The 22310-nt window shown below is 37.9% G+C and overlaps 1 protein-coding gene across 16 annotated transcripts in view; it reads left to right on the forward strand.

The window, feature by feature from the left end:
* Positions 1-22310, forward strand: part of CPLANE1 (ciliogenesis and planar polarity effector 1) — a 141081-nt gene that overhangs the window by 90142 nt on the left and 28629 nt on the right. For 10 of the 16 annotated variants that reach the window (XM_045038015.1, XM_045038042.1, XM_045038051.1 and 7 more), the window contains 9 exons: positions 1954-2025; positions 3248-3357; positions 3721-3916; positions 4133-4282; positions 9050-9303; positions 12746-12830; positions 16259-16423; positions 20169-20199; positions 20738-20869. In XM_045038015.1, coding sequence (XP_044893950.1) covers positions 1954-2025; positions 3248-3357; positions 3721-3916; positions 4133-4282; positions 9050-9303; positions 12746-12830; positions 16259-16423; positions 20169-20199; positions 20738-20869 — 1195 coding nt within the window. The remainder of the gene's footprint in view (positions 1-1953; positions 2026-3247; positions 3358-3720; positions 3917-4132; positions 4283-9049; positions 9304-12745; positions 12831-16258; positions 16424-20168; positions 20200-20737; positions 20870-22310) is intronic. The other 6 variants (XM_045038020.1, XM_045038023.1, XM_045038029.1 and 3 more) reach the window with 6 other exon arrangements.

A 22310-nucleotide genomic window follows, 5' to 3' on the forward strand; every position in this document is an offset into this window, starting at 1 on the left:
TTTCGTGCCTAAGACTGAGAGACCTGGGGCTGTGGCTGGTGAAGCTGAGTCAGGAAGAGAACTAGGTTGGATTTGCTGTGGGAAGGGCATACGTAACTATGTCCAAGAACAGAGGAAAGAAAAGTTGAAGGACCTATTATTTGGAATTTTGCCTGACAAACTTCCTCATTAGTGTAAGTGCTCTGACCTTTGTGCTGTCGCAATTCTTTTCTATGATATGTAGGAAACAGTTGCTCTTAACTGTGTTCAGAACCTTGCAAGTGCTTTTTTAAACCTCTAATTTAAGTTATTATAAAATAATATTTATTGATATGGTTTCAAAATAATATATGATCATTATAGAATATTTGGATAATGTAGCAAGTTATGTAGAGGATGAAATTAACTGTAATCATGCCACTTAGAAGTAACATTTTGATGATTTTTCTTTCAGTCTTCTGTTGCACATTTTACATAGTTTGGTACAGTAGATAGTACAGGTGTCCTCCCTCTGTGTCTGAATTCTCATCTTCCAAATATTATTACTATCTTCCCTGAGAACTTAACCCTTTGTGGGTCCCAGTGTTTGTCTTTTACCCAGATACCTTTGGACACTCTCTTCTCAGTCTCTTTAATATATTACTCAGTATTTATCTACATTATAGTTCAAACATACATAGTGTATATATATATGTATATAGTATATGCACTGTAGCATATACTTATAGTATTTATTTGTGTTATACTATATATTTACTTACATTATAGCATATACTATGTGTTTGCAGTATAGCATCTGTATTCTATCAGATATGGTCAGTATTATTGCATATTGCACACAAACTAATGGATTAAATGAACATTAGTTAAGTGATGTTCAAAATGCCTTATATTTAGTAATCTTTGATAGATAGTTATTGAAATGTTTAAGAAGTGTTTACTAATGTTTGGCAGTATTGGATAGGCTGGAACACCTTTTTCTCCCCCATTTAAAAAGTTTCCTGGTATTTGACTATGCGGCACATTTTTTTAGAATGGATTAGATTTGGATAACAGAAGTTACCTATATTTTGGATCCTTTGCTTTTCACTTTGATGTCTGCTTATGCCAAACATTTACGTCATGAAAAAGTACTTTGTAAACATATTCCTTCTTCCAGCTGTGTCATAAAATATTTAACTAATTCTTTAAAACTTTTTTTAATGTTTATTTATTTTTGAGAGAGAGAGAGACAGAGACAGAGATTGTGAGTGGGGGAGGGGCAGAGAGAGAGGGAGACACAGAATCCGAAGCAGGTTCTAGGCTCTGAGCTGTCAGCATAGAGCCTGACACAGAGCTCCAACTCACAGACCGCGAGATCATGACCTGAGCCAAAGTTGGATGCTTAACCAACTGAGCCACCCAGATGCCCCTAACTAATTCTTTATTGTTGAATGTATTAGGTGGTTTCTTGTATTTTTCTCCTATAAATAATGCCTCAGTGAGTATCTTCTCATATATGAGAGGTTTTTCTTTTCTTTTTTTTTTTTTTTTTTTGTCATCATGTTGATTTAGCTCTTTTATCTTTACTCATCTGACAGGTCATGAAAATGCATCTTACTATTTAGTTTTTCTTTCTATCTGAATGAGGTTGAGCATGTAGAAGATGTTTTTTGATGCAAATGGTGAATACACACTTGGGAAACATTCTTAAAAGTTAAAGCCTTTGCGAAAGCCTTGAAGGTAGTTTGTTGCTATGTAGTCTTCTAAAGCTGGCAACCTGTTTGCTAGAAGTCTCTTATCATGCAGGTATCAGGCCCAGGGTAAATAATAATAAAATCTGAAATTATCATTAATTTTTAAAAACTAAATTCGTAAGCTGTCTACTACCTTTAATACATGATATCTAAAAATCTGCGTTCATGTATTTAATTTTTGTTTGTTAATTTTTTTGTTTTTTTTCTTTTCACTTCAAATCGCCTCATTGACTACAAGATAAAAAAGCTGCTTCTCAAGAAGTTGTTTCTGAATGTTGTAAAAATGAACAAATCATTTCTTCCATATCAGGTGTGATTTTTTCTTTTTTTTTCTGCTAATAGCATTGCTACTTAAAGATTATGTTTTTGTGATGCCAAAACAAGAGTTACCACCATCCATAAAAACAGGAATAAAATCAGTCAATTGAATCCATAGAGATAGAATGATAATTTAAGTATTTTCACTTTCCTTTTTTCTAGGTTTTTGGTTGTCATATGGTTTAAATTGAAGCCTTGGTACCAAGTTTCTAGTATTCAATAAAATGAGAAGTTATATTTTACATAGGAATTTTGAAAATAAGATGCTAGGGGGCACCTGGGTGGCTCAGTTGGTTTAGTGTCTGACTCTTGGTTTCGGCTCAGGTCATGATTTCATGATCCTGAGAATGAGTCCCAGGTCGGGCTCTGTGCTAGGTGGGGAGTCTGCTTAAGATTTTCTCACTCCCTCTCCCTTTGCCCCACCCCTACTTGTGCTGCAGAGTCCCTAGGAAGTAAAATTAGAGTCCTACGACAGAAGGCACAGAGTTAGACCATTTGCTAACCTACTGTGACAGGCTTCTTTATTGAACTTTTGAAAAGAAGCTAGTGACTTTTGTAAAATTTCAATGTTAAACATTTTAAGGGGTAAAATTTAGCCAGGGCCTCTGTGAATATACTAGAAACTACTGAATTGTGAATTGTGCCCTTTTAAAGGATGTGAATTATATCCCAATAAAGCTGTTAAAACAAACAAATAATAAGAAACAGTGTTGAGAATAAAAAAACAAATTAGTTATGGGTTAATTTCCTAAACTGATTTTCTTGAAGTCTCCAAAAAAACCCATGACTTAATATATCTGAAATGGAAATAGGAAATTACAGCATTTTCTTGACATTACTTAGACACTTTATTATTCTTGTGAATCATTCATATGAAAAAAGCACTAATCAGTCTGCATTTAATTATTAATTACTCCAGAGTAAATTGCCCTTAGGATAGAATAAATTTATTTATACCTGTGAAGCTTCTACTTTGATTTTTTTTTTTTTAAGATTTTATTTTTAAGTAATCTCTTATCCAACCTGGGGCCAAACTCACAACCCTGAGATCAGGAGCCACATACTCCACTGACTGAGCCAGCAAGGTGCCCCCTACTTAGATTTTCAACAAAAAAATTTTACATTGTTTGTTGCTTACTTGTTACAGTGCTAATGACTTGGAGTTATTTGTAGATTTTTTAAATATTCCTGATGATTCTTTTCTTAATTTTCAGAACATGAGCCTTTGAATGTTCCTGAAGTGTTGGCACCAGATGTATATTTAAATCTCAAACTTTCCACTGAAATATCAGAGAAACCTTTGTCACCTTCACCATCTGATCTGGTACTAAATTTGGTATTGTGCTTTGTTCAGAGGTTATAATAATACCTTTGTGCTAAAATTTATTATGGTCATCTGCATTATTCATTTGTATAGATGAAATGAGGCTAAAATCTCATCTGCTACTTTGTTGAAAAGATCAAAAAATTAAGATTTAGATATTATGCCCCAAAGTATTGTAAGCTAAGGCCATAACACATACTTCCTACAGCTTTCCCTAAGTTAAATTCATATAAGCTCCTCTTGTTTAGGATTAAACTTTTTTTTTTTTTTTTTTTTTTTTTTTTTACAGGGGAGGAGGGTTCAGAGTGGCTCTATAGAGTAAAAAGAATGTAACTCTCTTTGATTTTATGTGTTTTGGTTCAGGTTGGACACACTTACATAAATGTAGTTGACATTAAAGCTGATGATCTACAGGAATTGCCTGTCAGAGAAGAGCCTTCAGATGATCATATTATCAGACAGCAAAGTGATCATCTGGAAGTCCCATCTTCTGCAGAGTTACATTATATGGCAGCTTCAGTTACAAATGCTGTCCCCCTGCACAGTGTTAAGAGTGAAGGTAATTTTTTCTTGCCTTTTAAGTAGGTTAAAAACATTTTGGAAAATTCTTCAGTATAGCCTCATTCCCCCTTCTTAGGTCTCTTAGCACTCCTCTTGCAAACCTACTATACTTTTGGATGTTTATATTCACATCTAGAAATGTTCTACTCGTCTCTTAAATACCTTATTTAGAAGGTTAGAATCAATCTTTGTATGCTTTTCATATTCTTGATAGAGTCTGCCACTTCCACCACAGATTTATTTTGTAAACCTGCAAAAGTGTCTCCATCCTGTCTAGATGGAAGAAGCTGGAGGGCAGCAATTTCAGAAGAGAAGGAGCCTGCTATCGCCTCACCTATACCATCAGAAATACAGCAGGACACAGGTGAATGCTCTAGCTGTGGAACATGATTCTCCCCCTTCTCTAAATTACTGTTGTATAGAGATAAGCTCTAAAACTTGGTAATTGCAAAAGAAGCCAGGAAAAGGCTTTTCCCTTGCTAAGGAGAGTGGGGGCAGATAGGTAACTGAGGTAGAGTCATGGTTCCAAGGCTGCGACTCATGGGTGTTTTGCAAGGAGACTACAGCTCTGTTTCCACATATGTCTTTTCTTAAGTAAGGAGGCTAAAAATAAATATCCTGTGGGATGTCATGAGTGCTTTGGTGTTAAAAAGGGATTCTCACGTTTAAAAAGGTAGGAGAGGCGGCTCACTTAAGCCTCTGACACTTGATTTTGGCTCAGGTCATGATCTCATGGTTCGTGAGATCGAGCCCCGAATTGGGGCTGACAGTGCAGAGCCTGCTTGGGATTCTCTCTCTCTCCCTCTCTCTCTACCCCTTCCCTGAACACGTGCACGTGCTCTTCTTTCTTTTTCCCCCCCACCCGTTCGTCAAAAATAAACTTTAAAAAGGTGGGAGATTCTAGAATAGCACATAGAAAATACACAAGTATATAGCCAACCATAAAATATTACTAATAAAATATTCAGTTTATAGTTATAAACCAGGTTGTATTATTGCTAAATATTTGTAAGATTTAGAAGAATATTTCTCCAAAACCTAAGGTTATTATATCCAGTAGATGATTAGAATAATCTTAATATGCAATCAGACTTCCTGCAATAGAAGCTCAGTCTCTCTTCTGGGTTCCACAGCTGTTGGGAGGAGTGGACCCAGCCTTATGGTTGTCAGATGCTTGGGGGGCAGAGTCCAGCCCTGCCTGCTAATTGTGTATCAACAATGTGCACCCAGGAGATTTGAGGAAGGATGGGTGGCAGGGAAACCTCACCTTAGGATGTGTTGGGGCATGTGTGTTACAGCTGTGTGTACCAGTAAGTGCTAGCATTTCAGATTTTGAAGGCTTTGCCCTTTCTCTCTCCTGTCTTGGGGCTGTTTGGTGCATGGGTACTGGAGGGAGAATGTATGAAGCTAACCATCTTTCAGGCTGGGGAAGTGTGTGGGGAAGTGAAAAGAGCTTGACTTTTATTTTTTAATTTAAAAAAAAGTATTTATTTTTGAGAGAGAGAGCGAGAAACAGCACAAATGGGGAAGGGGCAGAGAGAGAGAAAGAGGGAAACACAGAATCTGAAACAGGCTCAGAGCTCGAATCCATGAAGTGTGACCTCATGACCTGAGCTAAAGTCAGACGCTTAACCAACTGAGCCACCCAGGCACCCCAGAGGTTAACTTTTAGATTCAAATAGAACAGACCTGGTTTTTAGTCCCAGTTCTGTCACTTCATAGTTTGGATACTTTTTGCAAGTAAATTAACTTTATCTGATCCTTACTTGTATCTCTGTGAGATACAACCTCATAGGGTTGTCATGTGGGTTACATCCAGCCAAATACCTGTGGGCTACTTAATTAGTTTCCCTTCATTTTCACACCCATCAACTGGAACCACACCCATCTCCCTGTGATCCCTGACTGTGCTCAGCCAGCATTTCAAATTACTTACAAGCTACAGGTTAATTTCCTTTGTCAGTGAGATCAAGTCTATTCTACCTTGTGGAAGATCATTCTCTGGATCTGGTTATAAAAATATGTCAGCGGACCCTTCTCCCTTTATTAAATCAAGCAACTTTAAAATGCCAATGAAAAGGAAGAGCTTTATATTTTGAAAATAAATTCCATCATGGTATTTATATAACATACCTTAAAGATTCAGAATATAGGGGCGCCTGGGTGGCTAAGTCGGTTAAGCATCTGACTTCGGCTCAGGTCATGATCTCACCGTTCGTGAGTTCGAGCCCACGTCGGGCTCTGTGCTGACAGCTCAGAGCCTGGAACCAGCTTCAGATTCTGTGTCTTCCTCTCTCCGCGCCCCACCCCCCCATCCCCTGGTCACACTCTGTCTGTCTTTCTCTCTCACAAGTAAATAAACATTTAAAAAAAATTTTTTTTTAAAGATTCAGAATATAGTTATACAATAGAGTTGAGTGGGATTTGTATTATAGCAAAAGGCTGGCAGAAGGAAGGACAGGGTCCCTAAGTATTTAAAACAAAAGCAAAACAAATAATAATTTCTGCTTTTAGTGATACTTGCTCACCATTTTGAATGACAGCAGCTTCCTATTTTAGAAACCATCTCCAAAAGGAATGCTTTCAGCTATTAATAGCAAGCAGAGCTTTGCTGGATGGACAGAGGGAGAACATTTCAGTGTCACTGGAACTCAGTATTTAACCCTCCTAGATTTTTGCTATTAGTCAGTGGGAGTGGAGCAGATTCTCCAGAGAAAGGGAAGCTATGTTTCATTATGTATGTAGGCCATTCTGGATTTTGAGCATGTCTGGTTCTTTTGCTACATTTTCTACGTGAAGTTTGTGTATGAAATTCTTTCCTGAGAGTGACTAAGGGAGACACTTCAGGCTGCTGAGAAACAGGAAGGATAGATGGTAAAGTACTGTGAGTCAAGCTAAAAAAAGTAAGGCCAGGGGTGCCTGACTGGATCAGTCAGAAGAGCATGCAACTCTTGAATCTCAGGTTCATGAGTTGGAGCCTCACGTTAGGTGTAGAGATTCCTTATAAAAAAAAAAAAAAAAGTAAGGCCAAAACAGGTAGGGGAAGATAATACAACCACCATTGCCAGCATTGGAATTTACCATTATCTTCTCATTGGAAGCTTCACGCTAGACTGGGGCTGGGCGATAATAAGCACCATATATTTATATATTTAGTGATGCCATGTATTTAGTGATTCACATTTTTCAGAGTGTTTTGTTGCATAATTTGATCCTCACAAACCTCTTTGAGTTAGGTAGGACAGGCATCATAATCCTCATTTGAGTGACTATTCAATAAACACTAAGACAGGGGCCAGATATCAGGGCTGAAGAAGAGAGTACTACCAGGTTCTCTGCCTGTGGGCTCACCTATAGGAGGAAAGGAAGGCAGAGAAGGAGATGATTATGACACAGCATGGTAAGTGCTGTCAAGGTGGTATGGATGAGATTCTTGGGGAATACAGCGTGTAATCCATCTCCAGGGAGGACTGGACTATTGAGAGGAGAGATGCCTAAATGGAATCTTAAAGGAAAGTAGGACTTGGTGAGACAAAAGGCATACAGACTGAGAGAATAGGTTGTGCAATGACTTGGAAGTTTGATGAAGCCTGCAGAGATTGAGAAAATTGAAGTTCATTTGGTTTAGAGGCAGTAGAGCAGTTTGCTTGTTTAAGAAACAGCAAGAGATGAGCTGGAGAGGGGGGCAGAGGAAAGACTGAATGTCATTGTCCTCACAGGCATTTGGACTTTTAAGATGAAGGCATTAGAGAAACACTGAAGACTTTGAGGTGAGAAAGGAACAATATCAGATTTGTCTTTTAAAAGATCTTGAGGGGGCGGGGGGTACCTGGGTGGCTCAGTCAGTTGAGCATTTGACTCCTGATGTTGGTTTGGGTCATAATCTCATGGTTCGTGAGATCAAGCCCCGGGTCAGATTCTGCTCTGACAGACTGGATCCTGCTTAGGATTCTCTCTCTTACTCTCTCTGTGCTTCCCTGCTTGTGCACACATTGTACTCTCTCTTTCTCTGAAAATGAATAAATAAACTAAAAAAAAAAAAAAGAGAGAGATTCTCTCTCTCTCTCTCCCCCTGCCCCTCTCCCCCACTTGCATTCTCTCTCTCTCAAATAAAAAATTAAAAAAAAAAATCTGTGTGGAAGATGGACTACATGAGGGCAAAATAGAGATACTAATTGGCGTCTATCTATTGTGAAGGCTTCACCTAAGCAGTGGTAGTAGGAATGGAGATTTTGGTTGGTAATCCTCAATATTCGGTGTTACTTTGGATCTGAAGGAAAGAGAAGAAGCTTGAATGACTCTCAGGCCTGTGGCTTAGGCACCTGGGTGAATGATAGTGCTGTTCACCAACCTGGGGAATCAGGAAGAGGGAGCAGGTTGGAGGGGCAGAGTTTTGATTGCTGTGCTTTGGGACAACCTAAATGAGATATCCAGGACACAGGGCTGGAGCTCACAAAGGTGCCATGTGAATTTGAGAGTCACCTGTGCATCAGTGACATCACCCAGGGAGAGTGGGCAGGGTGAGAAGAAAAGTGAGCAGAGATTGGCACCCTGGAAATACTGATGGGTCAGAGGGGCAGGTGCAGAAGAGAAGAACAAGAAGACAACTAAGATGGAAGACCAGTAAGGGGAGGAAGAGACCCAGAAGCCAGAAAAAGGATGCATTTAAAAAAGTGTTTCAAATTTGGGACAAGAATCAATTGACTTGAAGAGTAAGGGAGAGTCATTGGCTTTAATATTGGTCTTGGGAGGTTTGGTGTTAGCCTGAGATCCCATGTAGAGTTGGTAATGGCCTACAGCAGGCCTGGCTTTTACTGTGTGACATTGTTGGTTTTCAAGTAGAGTTTTTAAAAAGTCAAGAATATTAAATAAAGTTGCTTTTTGATGAAACAGAGGGTAAAAGTAACATTCAAACTGCCTTGTATATGGAGTCCTATGGTAATAGTAATACTGTTACATATTCTTATTTCACAACAGACAACTCTCAGAAGTCAGGAAGCTGAAGTGTTAGAAAATTTCTGAAGGAATGTTTTGTTGACTTAAACTGAGGTCTTCAAAAAAAATTAGATCATCAGCATCTACTTCTCCCTTAATTGTAATCAATTCTGATATTACCTTTATTAATATTTAGATATGCTGAAGCCAGATTGCCGATTCAAAGAGCAGAGCTCAAAGTCATCTGCCGCAGAGGAGTATCTGCTATGGGAGCTACTGCGGGATGTCTCTGCGGCTCGTCCCGCACAGAGTTCTGCAGCTCGCCGGCTAGAGCATCTTACGTCTAAGCTTCAGAAAATTGATGAACAACTGTTAGCAATAGAGAACATTGCTGAAAACATAGAACGGGATTGCCCCAGACAAAAAGTGCTAGATCGACATTGTGATAAGGTAGACTGTCTTTTATTTTAGCTATTTGTTTGTTACTGAGTTATTAGATTTTGGTGTGATGTAAGTTTGGACATTTGATTTTTCAAAATAATGGGAAATTAATTAATTAATTAATTAATTTTTTGAAATTAGGGTTTCTCAACCTCAGCATGGCTGACATTTGGGCCAGATAACTCTTTGTTGTAGGAGGCCGTCCTGTGCATTGTAGGATGTTTAGTAGCATAATAATAATAACAATGTCTTCAGATGTTGCCAAATGTTCTTTGGGTGGCAAAATCACCCCCAGTTGAGAACCACTGCCTTAAACTTTTAAGAAGTGAACCAGTGCTTCCTACCATGAAAAGAAATAGTTGAATTAGAAAACAAGAATGTGGTTTTAAATGAACCCTCCCCTTAATTACCATTTTCTTCAGCAAGATTTTTTTTTAACTTTACAAATATTGTTGTCTTTATATTTGGAATTCTCGGTTTCTTTTAAATATTTTATACAATGGGAATAGTAGTCCTTAGATGGTTTCTGTATCTTTAAAAAATACTCATGAGAAAGAGATTATTTATGTGTATTATCATGGTAGTTAGACAAATAGAAAGGAAGTCTTAAACATGAATTAACTCTTTTGCACAAACTTTTTTTTTTAGGAAGTAAAATTCACATAAAATAAAGATTAAGGAACTAACAGTAAAAATATTTTGAGTGTGTAAAAGCCTTGTATTGGGAAATGCAAATTGGTCTGCAGGATAAGAATTCCATCACTGACTTACCTAACAAATATTCCAGATTGCTAGCAGGTTGAGATTTTAAAAGATGTATTTATTAGGTTTATAGTATTTCTTTAATTCAAACATTTAACACGTATTAAGATTAAACATATGTGAAATTACACTGAAAAAATATGAGGTAGGGCTACTATTAAGTAACATTATTATGGTGTTTATTTGGTTGTTTTCCTTTTTGTTTTTTTAACCCAGACTTAAATATATCACTTCAAAATGAGTGTTAAGTTTCAGAGTCATCTTTGGAACTCCTTATTTCAAGGAATCACTTTCAAAGTTGCTTTATGTCTTAGTATATTAAGCATATCTAAAGCCAAATATGTTACCTAGCCTTGAATCCAGACTTAATCCTGGCTTGCTCCAGAGTCCAAGAGTTTGTTCCTTCAGTAAACATTGAGCTTCTGCTATATGCTGGGCCATGTGCTAAGTTGTGGGAATGGAAAGATAAACAAGGCATACATAGTCACTACTCTCAAGCAGCTTAGAATCTAACAAAGGAAGACAGATGTATACTCCAGTATATGCGTATGAACAGGGTGCAGCGAGAACAGTATGGGACACACGACCTGTTGTGACTAGAGAAGTGAGTGAGTGAAGGGGTGGCACCAGAGAAGGCTCTGTAGAGCTTACTCTTGAGCTGATAATGAATTGATATTCATCAGTGATATAAGGAAAGGCTGATGGGACATTGTGAGGTAGAGGTTGATGGTACTGGGCTTTAAGACATCTGGCAGTAGAGGTAGGTAGGGGCAGCTAAGGCATGATGGAAAGTATTGTTTTCCATGTCAAATGATTAGGATTTTATCCCATAAATAGGCAGTAGGAAACCACTGAAGAATTTTAAGCAGTGAAATGATATGATCAGATACTCTGGCAGCAGTGTGGAGGGGAGATTGGAGAGGATAAGACTGAGAACAGGGAGATCAGTTGGGTCACAGTGGTTCTAAACTGACTCATTAGAGTCATCTTGGGGAACTTGTTAGAATTGCAAACTTATGGCCTCATACCCCTGAGATTCTGATTTTAAGTAATCCTAGGGTGGGACCCAGGAATTTGTGTTATTAGTTAGCTTCAAAAATGATTCTTATGTAGCTAGCTCTGTAATTTTTGTAGTTAGCTCTATACTGGGTTTACTGATTGATGCTTGAGATCCACTGAATACCAAGCCAAGAAGTAACAATAACCTGAACTTTAGCATTGAGGATGAAGGAAAGGATGTTGCAGGACTCAGAGGGTGATCGGTTGTGGGAAGGTGAAGAATAGAAAGATCACAATGGTGTCCAGATTTTGAGCCTGGAGTCATTTTCCAAACTAGGGAAGAAGTGGTATGTGTGTTTTGGGAGGAGGGAGGCACAGTGATTTCAGTCAGAAACATGTTAAATTTGAGGTGCTGTGAGATTAGTAGGCAGTTGGATATATGCTTCTGGAGCTTAGGAGCTAGATTTGGGTTGATGGTACAGATTTTAGAGTCCTTAGGAGGAAGTTCAAATCATGATAGGGCATTCACCCAGAGAGAGTACACTGAATGAGGAGTAAAAGAGGATAAAGGGCAGAATTTTGTGGGTGCACAAACTTTTAAAGATGAAGATTCAACCACAAAGCTTGAGAAGGAGCATTCTGAGGTAGTAAGAGACTCAGGAGAAAGCAAGCCAAAGGAAGAGTTTCGAGAAGGAATTTCCACATATCTGGATCCACTACATAAAAGGACAGATGTGTAAGTCGTGATCTTTTTCAAAATATACATGGCAGGCCTACTGAATCTGGGGTGGTAGGGTATGGACAGAGGAAGGGGCAGTGGCTTGGCAAGGGGAAGGGTGCAGATCACACACATGTATTTTGAAAAAGTTCCTAAAAATTCTGTAACCGCTCCCCTCTCGGCCCAAGCCTTTTTTAACATTGGAGGACAGGGATTGTGCCTTTTACTTGGCACATGACAGGCATTTGATGAATGTTTATTTAATGGCTATCTTTGCTCTCTCAGTTTTAGATTCTGACAGTAATAAAATCACATTTATATAATAAAGACTTATCACCAGAACAGTTAATAATAATTGTAGCACATGCCTGGAAGACAATTTCAAAGGAAGAGAGGTTGCTCAAACTCCAAAAGTGTTTAGTCTGCTAAGGTGACTACTTTGAAGGAGCTAGCACTAATTTAAATGAAACGTTGGGCATATTGTTTTAAAATATTCTCATCCTGTTGTAATGTACACATAAATACAGAGGTTTTGACTTGTGTATTTTAATTAATAGAACAGACTGTAAGCCTGGAAGAGGCAGAGGGATACTTCTGCACAAGTGCTGACTAGGGGCTTTGAAGACCTAGGTTGAGATCCATATTCTGCCACTAAGAAAGTCACTCAATTTCTTTGGGCCCTCTTCTCTCATCTGTAAAATGAAGGTTTTGTCTAAGTGGTAATTAACATTCCTCCCCAGTCTAAAATTATGTGATGCTGTTTTCCTTAGGAAAGGTTAAATCATTTAGACTACAAATAGATAAAAATTTCCTTCTCTTTATGTGTCCCACCATTTAGCTCTTACTGGATGTAATCCCATTTCTTTCACTTGTTCCCTTAATATTTAAAATGTACATAAAATTATTTAACAGTGTTGTGAAATTATCAAACTAAAATTTTCAAGTTATTTTTTTGTATGTGTTTTTCTACAGGGTACATCCTTAGACCATATTGAATTGTCCTCTGGTCTTGAATTTGAAAAAACATCTGCTTCAAAAGCCACTGGTATTTCGGAAGGTTTGTGTGTGTGGTGGGGGGAGGGGGGGCCTGACCTTGCTCTGAAAGGGGAAGCATTGCCCTTGGGAGTGCCAGAATTGGGGACAGTTTTCATTTGTGAGCTGAAGCCATCAGTCCCCTAATTGTTAGATTAGGTATTTTTGTGATCATGTGATTGGCTCCCACCCATGCCATTTTTTCCTGAGAAGCCAGTGCTGTAAACTCCTAGAGTGGGGTAGCACCAGCCACACACTCACTGAGGTTGCTCACAGCTTTGTGCTGTGGTTGCTCTTTGTCCCTGGTCATCTGCAGAACTGGAATTTGAGGTTCTGATTAAATGGCCAGGCAGTGGTGAGATGGTATGTTTTTGCATTTCTCATTGAAATAATGAAACGAGGGTACTTAAAAACTTTTCTACTATATCTATAGTTGTTATCCTTACACTGTCTTTCATTCAGTCTTGTCAGCAATGTAATGCATTTTTTAAAAACAGGCTTTGGTTTGTTGATTCTGTTTAATTTTTTTTTAATGTTTATTTTTGAGAGAGAGAGAGTGCAAGTGGGGGAAGGGCAGAGAGAGGGGGACAGAGAATCCCAAGGAGGCTCTGTGCTGACAGCAGAGAAGCCCAATGCGGGGCTCAAACTCATGAACTGTGAGAGTATGACCTGAGCTGAAACCAAGAGTTGAATGCTTAACTGACCGAGCCACCCAGGCGCTCCTAATTTTCTTTTTCATAAATTTCTATTCTTAGCTTTATGATTTCTTCTGTTTTTGAGGGCTTAACCTGTTGACTTTTTCCTAACTTCATTCTTTATCTTTTTCTAATGTGTGCATTTGAAGCTGAACGTGTTCTTGTAAGGACCCAGACAGGAGTGTTGATATGAACCACGTTTTGGTGTTGTTCAGATCTAAGTAGTTTGTAATTTGTATTAATATGTCTTCTTTAGGGACATCTGGGTGGCTTACTCTGTTAAGTGTTCAACTCTTGGTTTTGGCTGAGGTAATGATCTCACAGTTCGCTTGGGTCTCCATGCTGACAGCACAGAGCCTTCTTGGTATCTCTCTCTCCCGCTCTCTTTCCTCCTCTCTCTCCCTCTCTCTGCTTCTCCCCCACTTCTGCTCACTCACTCTCTCAAAATAAATAAATAAACTTAGAAAAAAAAATATCTTCTTTAGTTTGTAAAAGGGATTTTTAGATTCTCAATATTATGGGGTTAGGGCTATATTTTTAATTTATTTACATTTTCATTGTATTATGTTTGTTTGAGAGAGTAAGCACACACATGCAGGGGAGGAGCAGAGGGAGAGAGGGGAGCAGAGAGAGAGGATCTTGAGCAGGCTCCATGCCCAGTTTGTGATCTCTCACAAACTGTGAGATCCTGACCTGAGCTGAAAAATAAAGAGTAAGATGCTTACCCAACTGAGCTACCCAGGTGCCCCTGGAATTTTCTCTTTATTTTTGGCTTATTTTATATTTTTGATACAAGTGTGTCTCAGTGTATACATTTTAAAAATTTATTCTATATGGGAGAGGAATGATTCTTTAAGTTGCAGGTTTAATGTTGGTTATTTTTCATCCATTTCCTTTTGGAGTATTGCTTCCTCCCCATTCTTTCTGTTCTGTTTTCTAAAACACCAGCTATTTGGACCCTCTCGCTTTATTCTGTCTCTTAACTATTAATTGCCATCTTTTTATCTCTCAGTGATATACTCAGGGTGATGTCATCCAATCTGTCTTTTAGTTTACTAATTCTCTCTTCCGTGTCTTCTTTGCTGTAGGATTTAATTTTTTTTTTTTACTGCATTCTTAATGTCTACAGGTTCTGTTTATTTCTTTTTCAAATCTATCTGTTTGCTGGATGTACTATCCTGTTCTTTTATTATGGTTTCTATGCCCTTTTATCTACTTAATGATTTTAGTAATATTTTATGCCCTTTCATACTCTTTTACCTCATGTGTGCATATTCTCAGTAGTCAAATCTGCATACTGCTCTCTTTCATGGTTGTTTCTTTGTGTGATTTGTAATTAAAAAAAATTTTTTTTAACGTTTTTATTTTTGGGGTAGAGAGAGAGAGAGAGAGAGAGCAAGCAGGGGAGGGGCAGACACAGAATCTGAAATAAGCTCCAGACTCTGAGTTGTCAGCACAGCGCCTGGCGTGGGGCTCAAACCCACAAACCATGAGATCATGACCTGAACCAAAGTTGGACGCTTAAATGACTGAGCCACCCAGGCACCCCTGTAATTTTTTTTTTTTTTTTTTTTTTTTTTGTCATGAACTTATCTTTAGAAGAGTTCTGCTGGGTTGTATACACTTGTCTTTGAAGTGGTTTTGTATTTGCTTCTTGCTATCTGCTGAAGTAGAAAGAGTTTGGGGAACAAGTTTTCCTATACATTTCTGGGCTTGGAGTCGCTTTACTACATAGATGGTATAAATTCAGATCCCATACCTGCTTGTGGCAAGACAGAGGTTTTGATTTCTCAGAGTTGACTTATTTTTCTCCCATCTACCATTCAGGAAGATAGAAAACTTCTTTGCTGCTTCTCCATGGTTTTTCTTATCCTCATTTTATGGACAGACCTGTCCTTCAGTGCTCTAGGCCATGTGAAGGTAGCTCAGTTCTCCCCACAGCTGATGGCAGAAACCACATCTCCTGTTTCTCTACGGACTATCCCAGCATCCTTCTCCATATATTGCCCAGCTTTGATTCCTTTTTCTTTTCCGGCACTGGGGGATTTCTTTATTTACAGGGCTTGTTTGCATATTAATCTATTTTATTTTTTAATTCCTTTTAAGTGGGCTCCATGCCCAATGTGGGAGTTGAACTCACAACCGCATGACCTTGAGATGAGGAGTCACATGCTCTACTGACTAAGCCAGCCAGTGTCCCTAATCTTTTTTTTTTTTTTTTTAATTTAGCATTTCTTCTGTGTTTTTATAACAGGGTATGAACCTGTCCACTTCAGCTCAGTCTGCCATGTTTTCTGAAACTGATAATAAACTTAACAGTTTTGGGGTGCCTGGGTGGCTTAATTGGTTAAGTGTCCAGTTCTTGATTTCAGTGCAGGCCATGATCTCATGGTTCGTGAGTTCAAGTCCTGCAACAGGCTCTGCTCTGACAACACAGAGCCTGCTTGGGATTCTCTCTCACACTCTCTCTCTGCCCATTCCCTGCTCACATTCTCTCTCTCTCCTTTCTCTCTTTTGCTCTCTCTCAAAATAAATAAACTTTAAAAAAATAATAAACTTAATTAAAAAAAATAAGCATAATTTTTTTTACTATGAGAGAGGTTAAGTTTTAAATATATTCAATTATATCATTATATAGTGGAAAGTTATCAAAATAATACGTTGTAAACTTCTATCTGTTGCCATGTAAAAGGGTTAACTAAGCGTTGTATCCTTTTTCCCTGTGCTTTCTTTCTTCTACTATTTTCCTTTGGATTAGCACATTTCCTGACTCATAGGAATGAGGAGGATCAAAGTGACAAAGAGGAGATTTCAGAAGCTGAATTTTCAGTAACAGAAACTCATTCTAGTCAGAAAACCTGTGTACTTCCTTCTGCTGATTCAGCGGTCAGCCTTTTCAGTGGCCAGAGTACAACTTCTCCTGGTATTGTTCTTCCCTTTTTTTGTTTACACTCTTATCTTCCAATACACTATTGCTGAAGAGTGTTTATTGGGAACACAGTTGTGAAGGATTTGTGAAGCTATTTTGCAATATTTATAAATTTCGGGGCAAGGGAAGTTACAATTTGTACCATTTATTGAAGAACTGTATTGTCATCTTCATTAGATATTGCAAGGATATATCTCTAACAAGATATAATGTATGATTAGATATCTCCAAGTTATTTTAAAAAATGTTAAGTGTATAGCAACTGGAATTACTGTACTATCCGATTTTTACAAAAATTGAGAAATTCAAACCCTGCCAACATTGAGAACCTTGAGTTTTAATTATGAAAACAAAACAACAGCTGTAGTGTATTGAGCCTCTGCTGGGTCCCCGATATTGCTGTGTTACATGCATTGACCCTGGTGTAAGCCTAACCTGTGAGGTAGATGCCATTATTGTCCCCGTTTTACAGTGGAGGATATTGAGACGTAGAACTAAGTTTAGTGCTATTTTTCTGTTTCATTTGGAGCTGGCAGTTAAAATGCTATTGTTTAGTCCTAACAAATACATTTTGTCATATGAATAATAGGTCATACTAAATATAACACTTGGGCTACTGATAGTGGCTTTGAAATATATATTTTTTAGCCCTTAGCTATGGATGGTCAAAAATGACGAATTTACTGAGGGTTTATAGTATATTTTATTATCATTTTTAAAGTTAATACAAGCAGTAAAAATGCTATTTAAAAAAACTGTTGTGTAAGGTTTATTTATTTATTTTGAGAGAGAGAGAGAGAGTTGGGGAAGGACACAGAGAGAGTGAGACAGAGAATCCCAAGCAGGCTCCATGCTGTCAGCACAGAGCCCGACATGGGGCTTGAACCCATGAGCCATGAGACCATGACCTGAGCCAAAATCAAGAATCAAAAGCTCAATCAGCTGAGCCACCCAGGCTCCCCAACGATGGTATTTTTAAATGACATTGCTGTTATTTAAATAAAACTATTAAGAATCTGGCTTTAAGTCCTGTAATTTTTTTCTCTAAGTTCTTTGTAGATTCCATTTGTGTTTTAGTCATCACAGGGAGACAATCATTTCTGCTTCACCAGGTTGTTGTGAAGATTGACTATTGTATATAAAGCACCGAGCTGTGAACCTGATTCCTCTAGGGTCTCCGTCATCGGCAGCTTTTCTCTCCCCACTTAAGGGGAGAGTTGACAAATGACGTTACGGAGGTTGCAGAGAGTTCTGACTGTATGTGAGAAGCATAAACTCCATTTTATCCCAGGGAATCACTGGAGAATTCTGAGCAGAAAAGTATAATGAGGGGGTTTTGAGAAAGACTAGAATGGAGGCAGAGATCCTTTGGTGAGCTGTTAAATTCGTCTGGCCTGTGAAACAGTGAGAACCTGGGCAGTGTGTGAGAAAGCGAGAGACATTCTGAATAGGCAACTGCTGTCACTAAGTGGATAAAAGAGGAGAAGGAGAAAATGAATGGCTACTTTGTGTTGTTAGGCTATAGGAATGAGGATATCCTAGCTCTGATGTCAAATTCGAGAGCACCTGTAGACCAAATGTAATAGTTGAATGTGATGCTGGGGTATATAAATGGCCATATTTAGGATCCAGTTTTTTATAGGAAGTGGAACTTGATGAGAGGTTTAAACCTGAAAAACAGATGTAAGAGCCTTTTATATAATTATATAGTTAAGAATTAGTGCATCTGTTATCACCAAGCAATATGGAAAAAGGGAAAATGCCAAAGAGCAACCTGTGAAATGTCACCCTGTAGAGAGTAAGGGGAGCCTCCCAGTGAGGGACATGGACAAGTAGACTCTGGTGAGGGATTTTCAAGAAGTAGTAAGTGGCTAACAGTTTCACAAGAATCCATAAAGTCAAGAATAAAGATTGAATTTGTTAAGGACATTGGGTACTTTCAATATAATATGAAGAGTAGAAGAAAGCTGGCTGGGGATAGAGATAGGCTCAAGAAGCTGTAAGTAAAGACTACTTAAGAATTCTGATATTAAAAGGAAGTAGAAAAATAAGATAAGAGAAATGAAGTCAAAGATCATTTCAAGATGGGGATAAAGACAAAATCTTTAATATTTAAAGGAAGAAGAAAAGAAAGTAGGAAAAGTGAGATGGAAAGTACCAGGTTGGGGAGGTGATTCATTCAGGATTGTAATAGCTTCTTAAGTTAGGAAGTGAGAGAAGAAAGGAGAAATGTCAGTAAATGGCATAACACATATAAAGATGGATAATTAAAATGTTTTCCTCTAGTATTCAATATCTAATGTAAATTAAAAAGGAAACCAAATTATTTTTTAGAGTACAGAATTTAGATGCCCTAATGGGTGTTTTCTCTTCCAAAATTGGCATCTTAGAAGGATAGATAGTCACTCACTTACTTCTAATGCTCAAAACCAGCTTAGATTTTCTCCTTTGAAATTGACTTCTGTTTCTTAGCACATTCTTGTGGGTTTTTAAAAAAAATTTGCCAGAGAGAGAGCACAAGTAGGGAATGGGGCGGGGTGGGTGGGGGGAGAACAGAGGATCCAAAATGGGCTCCGTGCTTATAGCAGAGAGCCCGATGCAGGACTCAAACTCTACAAACTGCAAGATCATGACCTAAGCTGAAATCAAGAGTTGGATGCTTAACGACTGAGCCATCCAGGTGCCCTTCTTGTGATTGATCTTAACGGTGGCAAATAATTTACTCACTGAAAACAGATTTAAGTTTTGGAAATAGCTACAAGATTTCCAGAGGCATTTCTGAGAAATGAGATAGATAATCAGGCTGAGAGTCACTGTTTGGAATTAAAAAAAAAAAAAAAAAAAAAAGGAGGGGCGCCTGGGTGGCGCAGTCGGTTAAGCGTCCGACTTCAGCCAGGTCACGATCTCGCGGTCCGTGAGTTCGAGCCCCGCGTCAGGCTCTGGGCTGATGGCTCAGAGCCTGGAGCCTGTTTCCGATTCTGTGTCTCCCTCTCTCTCTGCCCCTCCCCCGTTCATGCTCTGTCTCTCTCTGTCCCAAAAATAAACGTTGAAAAAAATAAAAAAATAAAGGAACTGTGATTTTCAAGGAATAAAGCTGATCTGTGTGTTCAGTAAATTATGAAGGCAGTCTCATAGAAGAGTTCCAAAACTGGTTTGAAAATGAACTAAGGATCAAATCATCCTGTGTAACTACTATGAAAAGGTATTTATTTGGATATAACACTTTTCTGCCCTTTGATTAAAGGAATCAGAAAAGAAATTTATAGTTATGATCTCATGGTTCAGGAGTTTGAGCCCTGCATTGGGATCCTCTGGTCCCCCCGCCACCGCCCCTCCTCACTTGCACTCTCTCTCTCTCTCAAAAATAAAACATCTTAAAAAATTAGATATTCTCCCAAATGTATTACTTTTAGATCACCAGAGCTTTTTTGTTTTTTGTTTTAGTAAATTGCACTTCAGTATTTTAAACTGTGTAGTAAGCAAAGGACTGTACTTCCTAAAGTATATTATTCCAAGTACTCTGGATAGAAAAGCAATAATCTGAAAATGCAGAGAGTATTCACTACCAAATAGCTTATTCAAGAGGGGGATAAGAATACTACACATATGTATCTTTAAACCTATTTGGAGGTTTAAATATATTTCAATTTCTGGTTATATAATTTCTAAATCGGATTAAGAGATGAAAGTAAAAAGATAACTGACATAAAATTTTTATTAATCATGTTTCTTTTTTTAGGTGTGAATAACAGTGATGAGTTATTCGAGAGGTAAATATCTTAAGAATTAATTCACAATTTTACTTGAAGTTGGGCATAAACTGAGTGGAAAACTTTGTTGTTCATGTGTATGTGAGCTGCTACACTACATATTTTTTCATGGACTCTAGAAATATAATTAATTTTCACTGAGAATGGAATGTTTTAAGAAGCTGAGGTTTACTATATTACATCCTTTACTGTTTTAGCATAAGGAATTAGAATATAATAGACTGCATTTGCTACATTTCTTTAACTGCCTATATATTCAGCAGGCAGGACGGGTAGAACTGATCTCCTGAGCCTTATGTTCACTTTTTTAAGAGCCCCTAAGAAGTCACCAATTATTAATGATTAGACTTTTGCACTGAGGATTACTGGAAAGTAGAAGGAACATTAGTTCTAGGTTTATGATTTTGGTGTTTGTTTATGCTCTTGGAAGGCATAGTTCTACATGTTCATTTTTTAAACTGTACATGTTCATTTTTGATTAATGTAATTAAGTTATAGATACTGACTTATATTTCTCAAATTGCATTTGAAAATGAAGTATTTCAGTAGACCCACTCCAGATGACTGGATTGACTGATATTGCCGACATTATTGAGGACCTTATAACAAAAGATGGAGTTTCCAGTGAAGAGCTCGGTTTAACAGAACAACAAGCTAAGACTATCTCCAGGTAATAATTGAATAATTCATTTTTAACCCATTTAAAATGTTTATGGTTCAAGAATATGGTTCAAAATTAGTCATATTTTATTTTTAATTTTTTTAATGTTTATTTTTGAGAGAGAGAGCAAGCAAGCATGAGTGGGGGAGGGTCAGAGGGAGAGGGCGAGAGAGAATCTGAAGCAGGCTCCACGCTGCCAGTGCAGAGCCCCATGTGGTGCTCAAACCCACAGACCATGATATCATGACCTGAGCTGAAATCAGGAGTTGGTGGCTCAGCTGACTGAGCCACACAGGTATCCGCAAAATTTGCCATATTTTAATGTGCTGTTTGTGTGCCACTCCTTCCCTTTCCCAACAGTAGACAGACTTGTGTATTTAATACAGCAGCACATCTGTGTCCTCTGAGTTTTCCCAAGGTCTCATCACTTTATTTTTGTTGTCATTATTATATTTTAATTTATTTATTTTGATGTTTTTAAAAATTTCATTATAGTAACAGAGAGTGTTAGTTTTGGACATACAATACAGTGATCCAGCAATTCTATACATTACTCAGTGCTCATCGAGACAAATGTACTCTTAATCCCCATCACTTCTTTTCACCCATCCCCCACCCACCTCCCCTCCGGTAACCATCAGTTTGTTTTATAGTTGAGAGTCTGTTTTTTGGCTTGTCTCTTTTTTTTTCTTTGTTCATTTGTTTTTCTGAAATTCCACATATGAGTGAAAACATAGGGTATTTGTCTTTCTCTGACTTACTTCACTTAGCATTATACTCTCTAGCTCCATCCATATTGTTGTAAATGGCAAGATTTTCTTCTTTTTTTATGGCTGAGTAATATTCTACTCTATGTGTGTGTATGTATGTGTGTATATATACACACATCCATTCATCTGTTGGTGGATATTTCTTTATCCATTCATCTATTGATGGACACTTGGGCTGCTTCCTTAATTTGGCTATTGTAAATAATGCTGCAGTAAACATAGGGGTGCATGTATCCCTTTGAATTTTTGTATTCTTTGGGTAAATACCTAGTAGTAGAATTATTGGAGCATAGGATAGTTATATTTTTAATTTTTTGAAGAACTTCCATACTGTTTTCCACAGTGGCTGCACCAGTTTGCATTCCTACCAGCAGTGTATGAAGGTTCCTTTTTCTCCACATACTTGTCAACACTTGTTATTTTCTGTGTTTTTTTATTTTAGCCACTCTGACAGGGGTAAGGTGATATCATAATGTGGTTTTGATTTGTACTTGCCTGATGATGAGTGATGTTGAGCATCTTTTCGTGTGTCTGCTTGCCATCTGTTTCTTTGGAGAAATGTCTGTTCATGTCTTCTGCCCATTTTTTAATTGGATATTTGGTTTATTTGGTATTGAGTTGTGTAAGTTCTTTACATACTTTGGATACTAACCCTTTATCAGATATGTCATTTGCAAATA

Source organism: Felis catus, chromosome A1 (assembly GCF_018350175.1).
Source record: "Felis catus isolate Fca126 chromosome A1, F.catus_Fca126_mat1.0, whole genome shotgun sequence".
Classification (NCBI taxonomy): Eukaryota; Metazoa; Chordata; class Mammalia; order Carnivora; family Felidae; genus Felis; species Felis catus.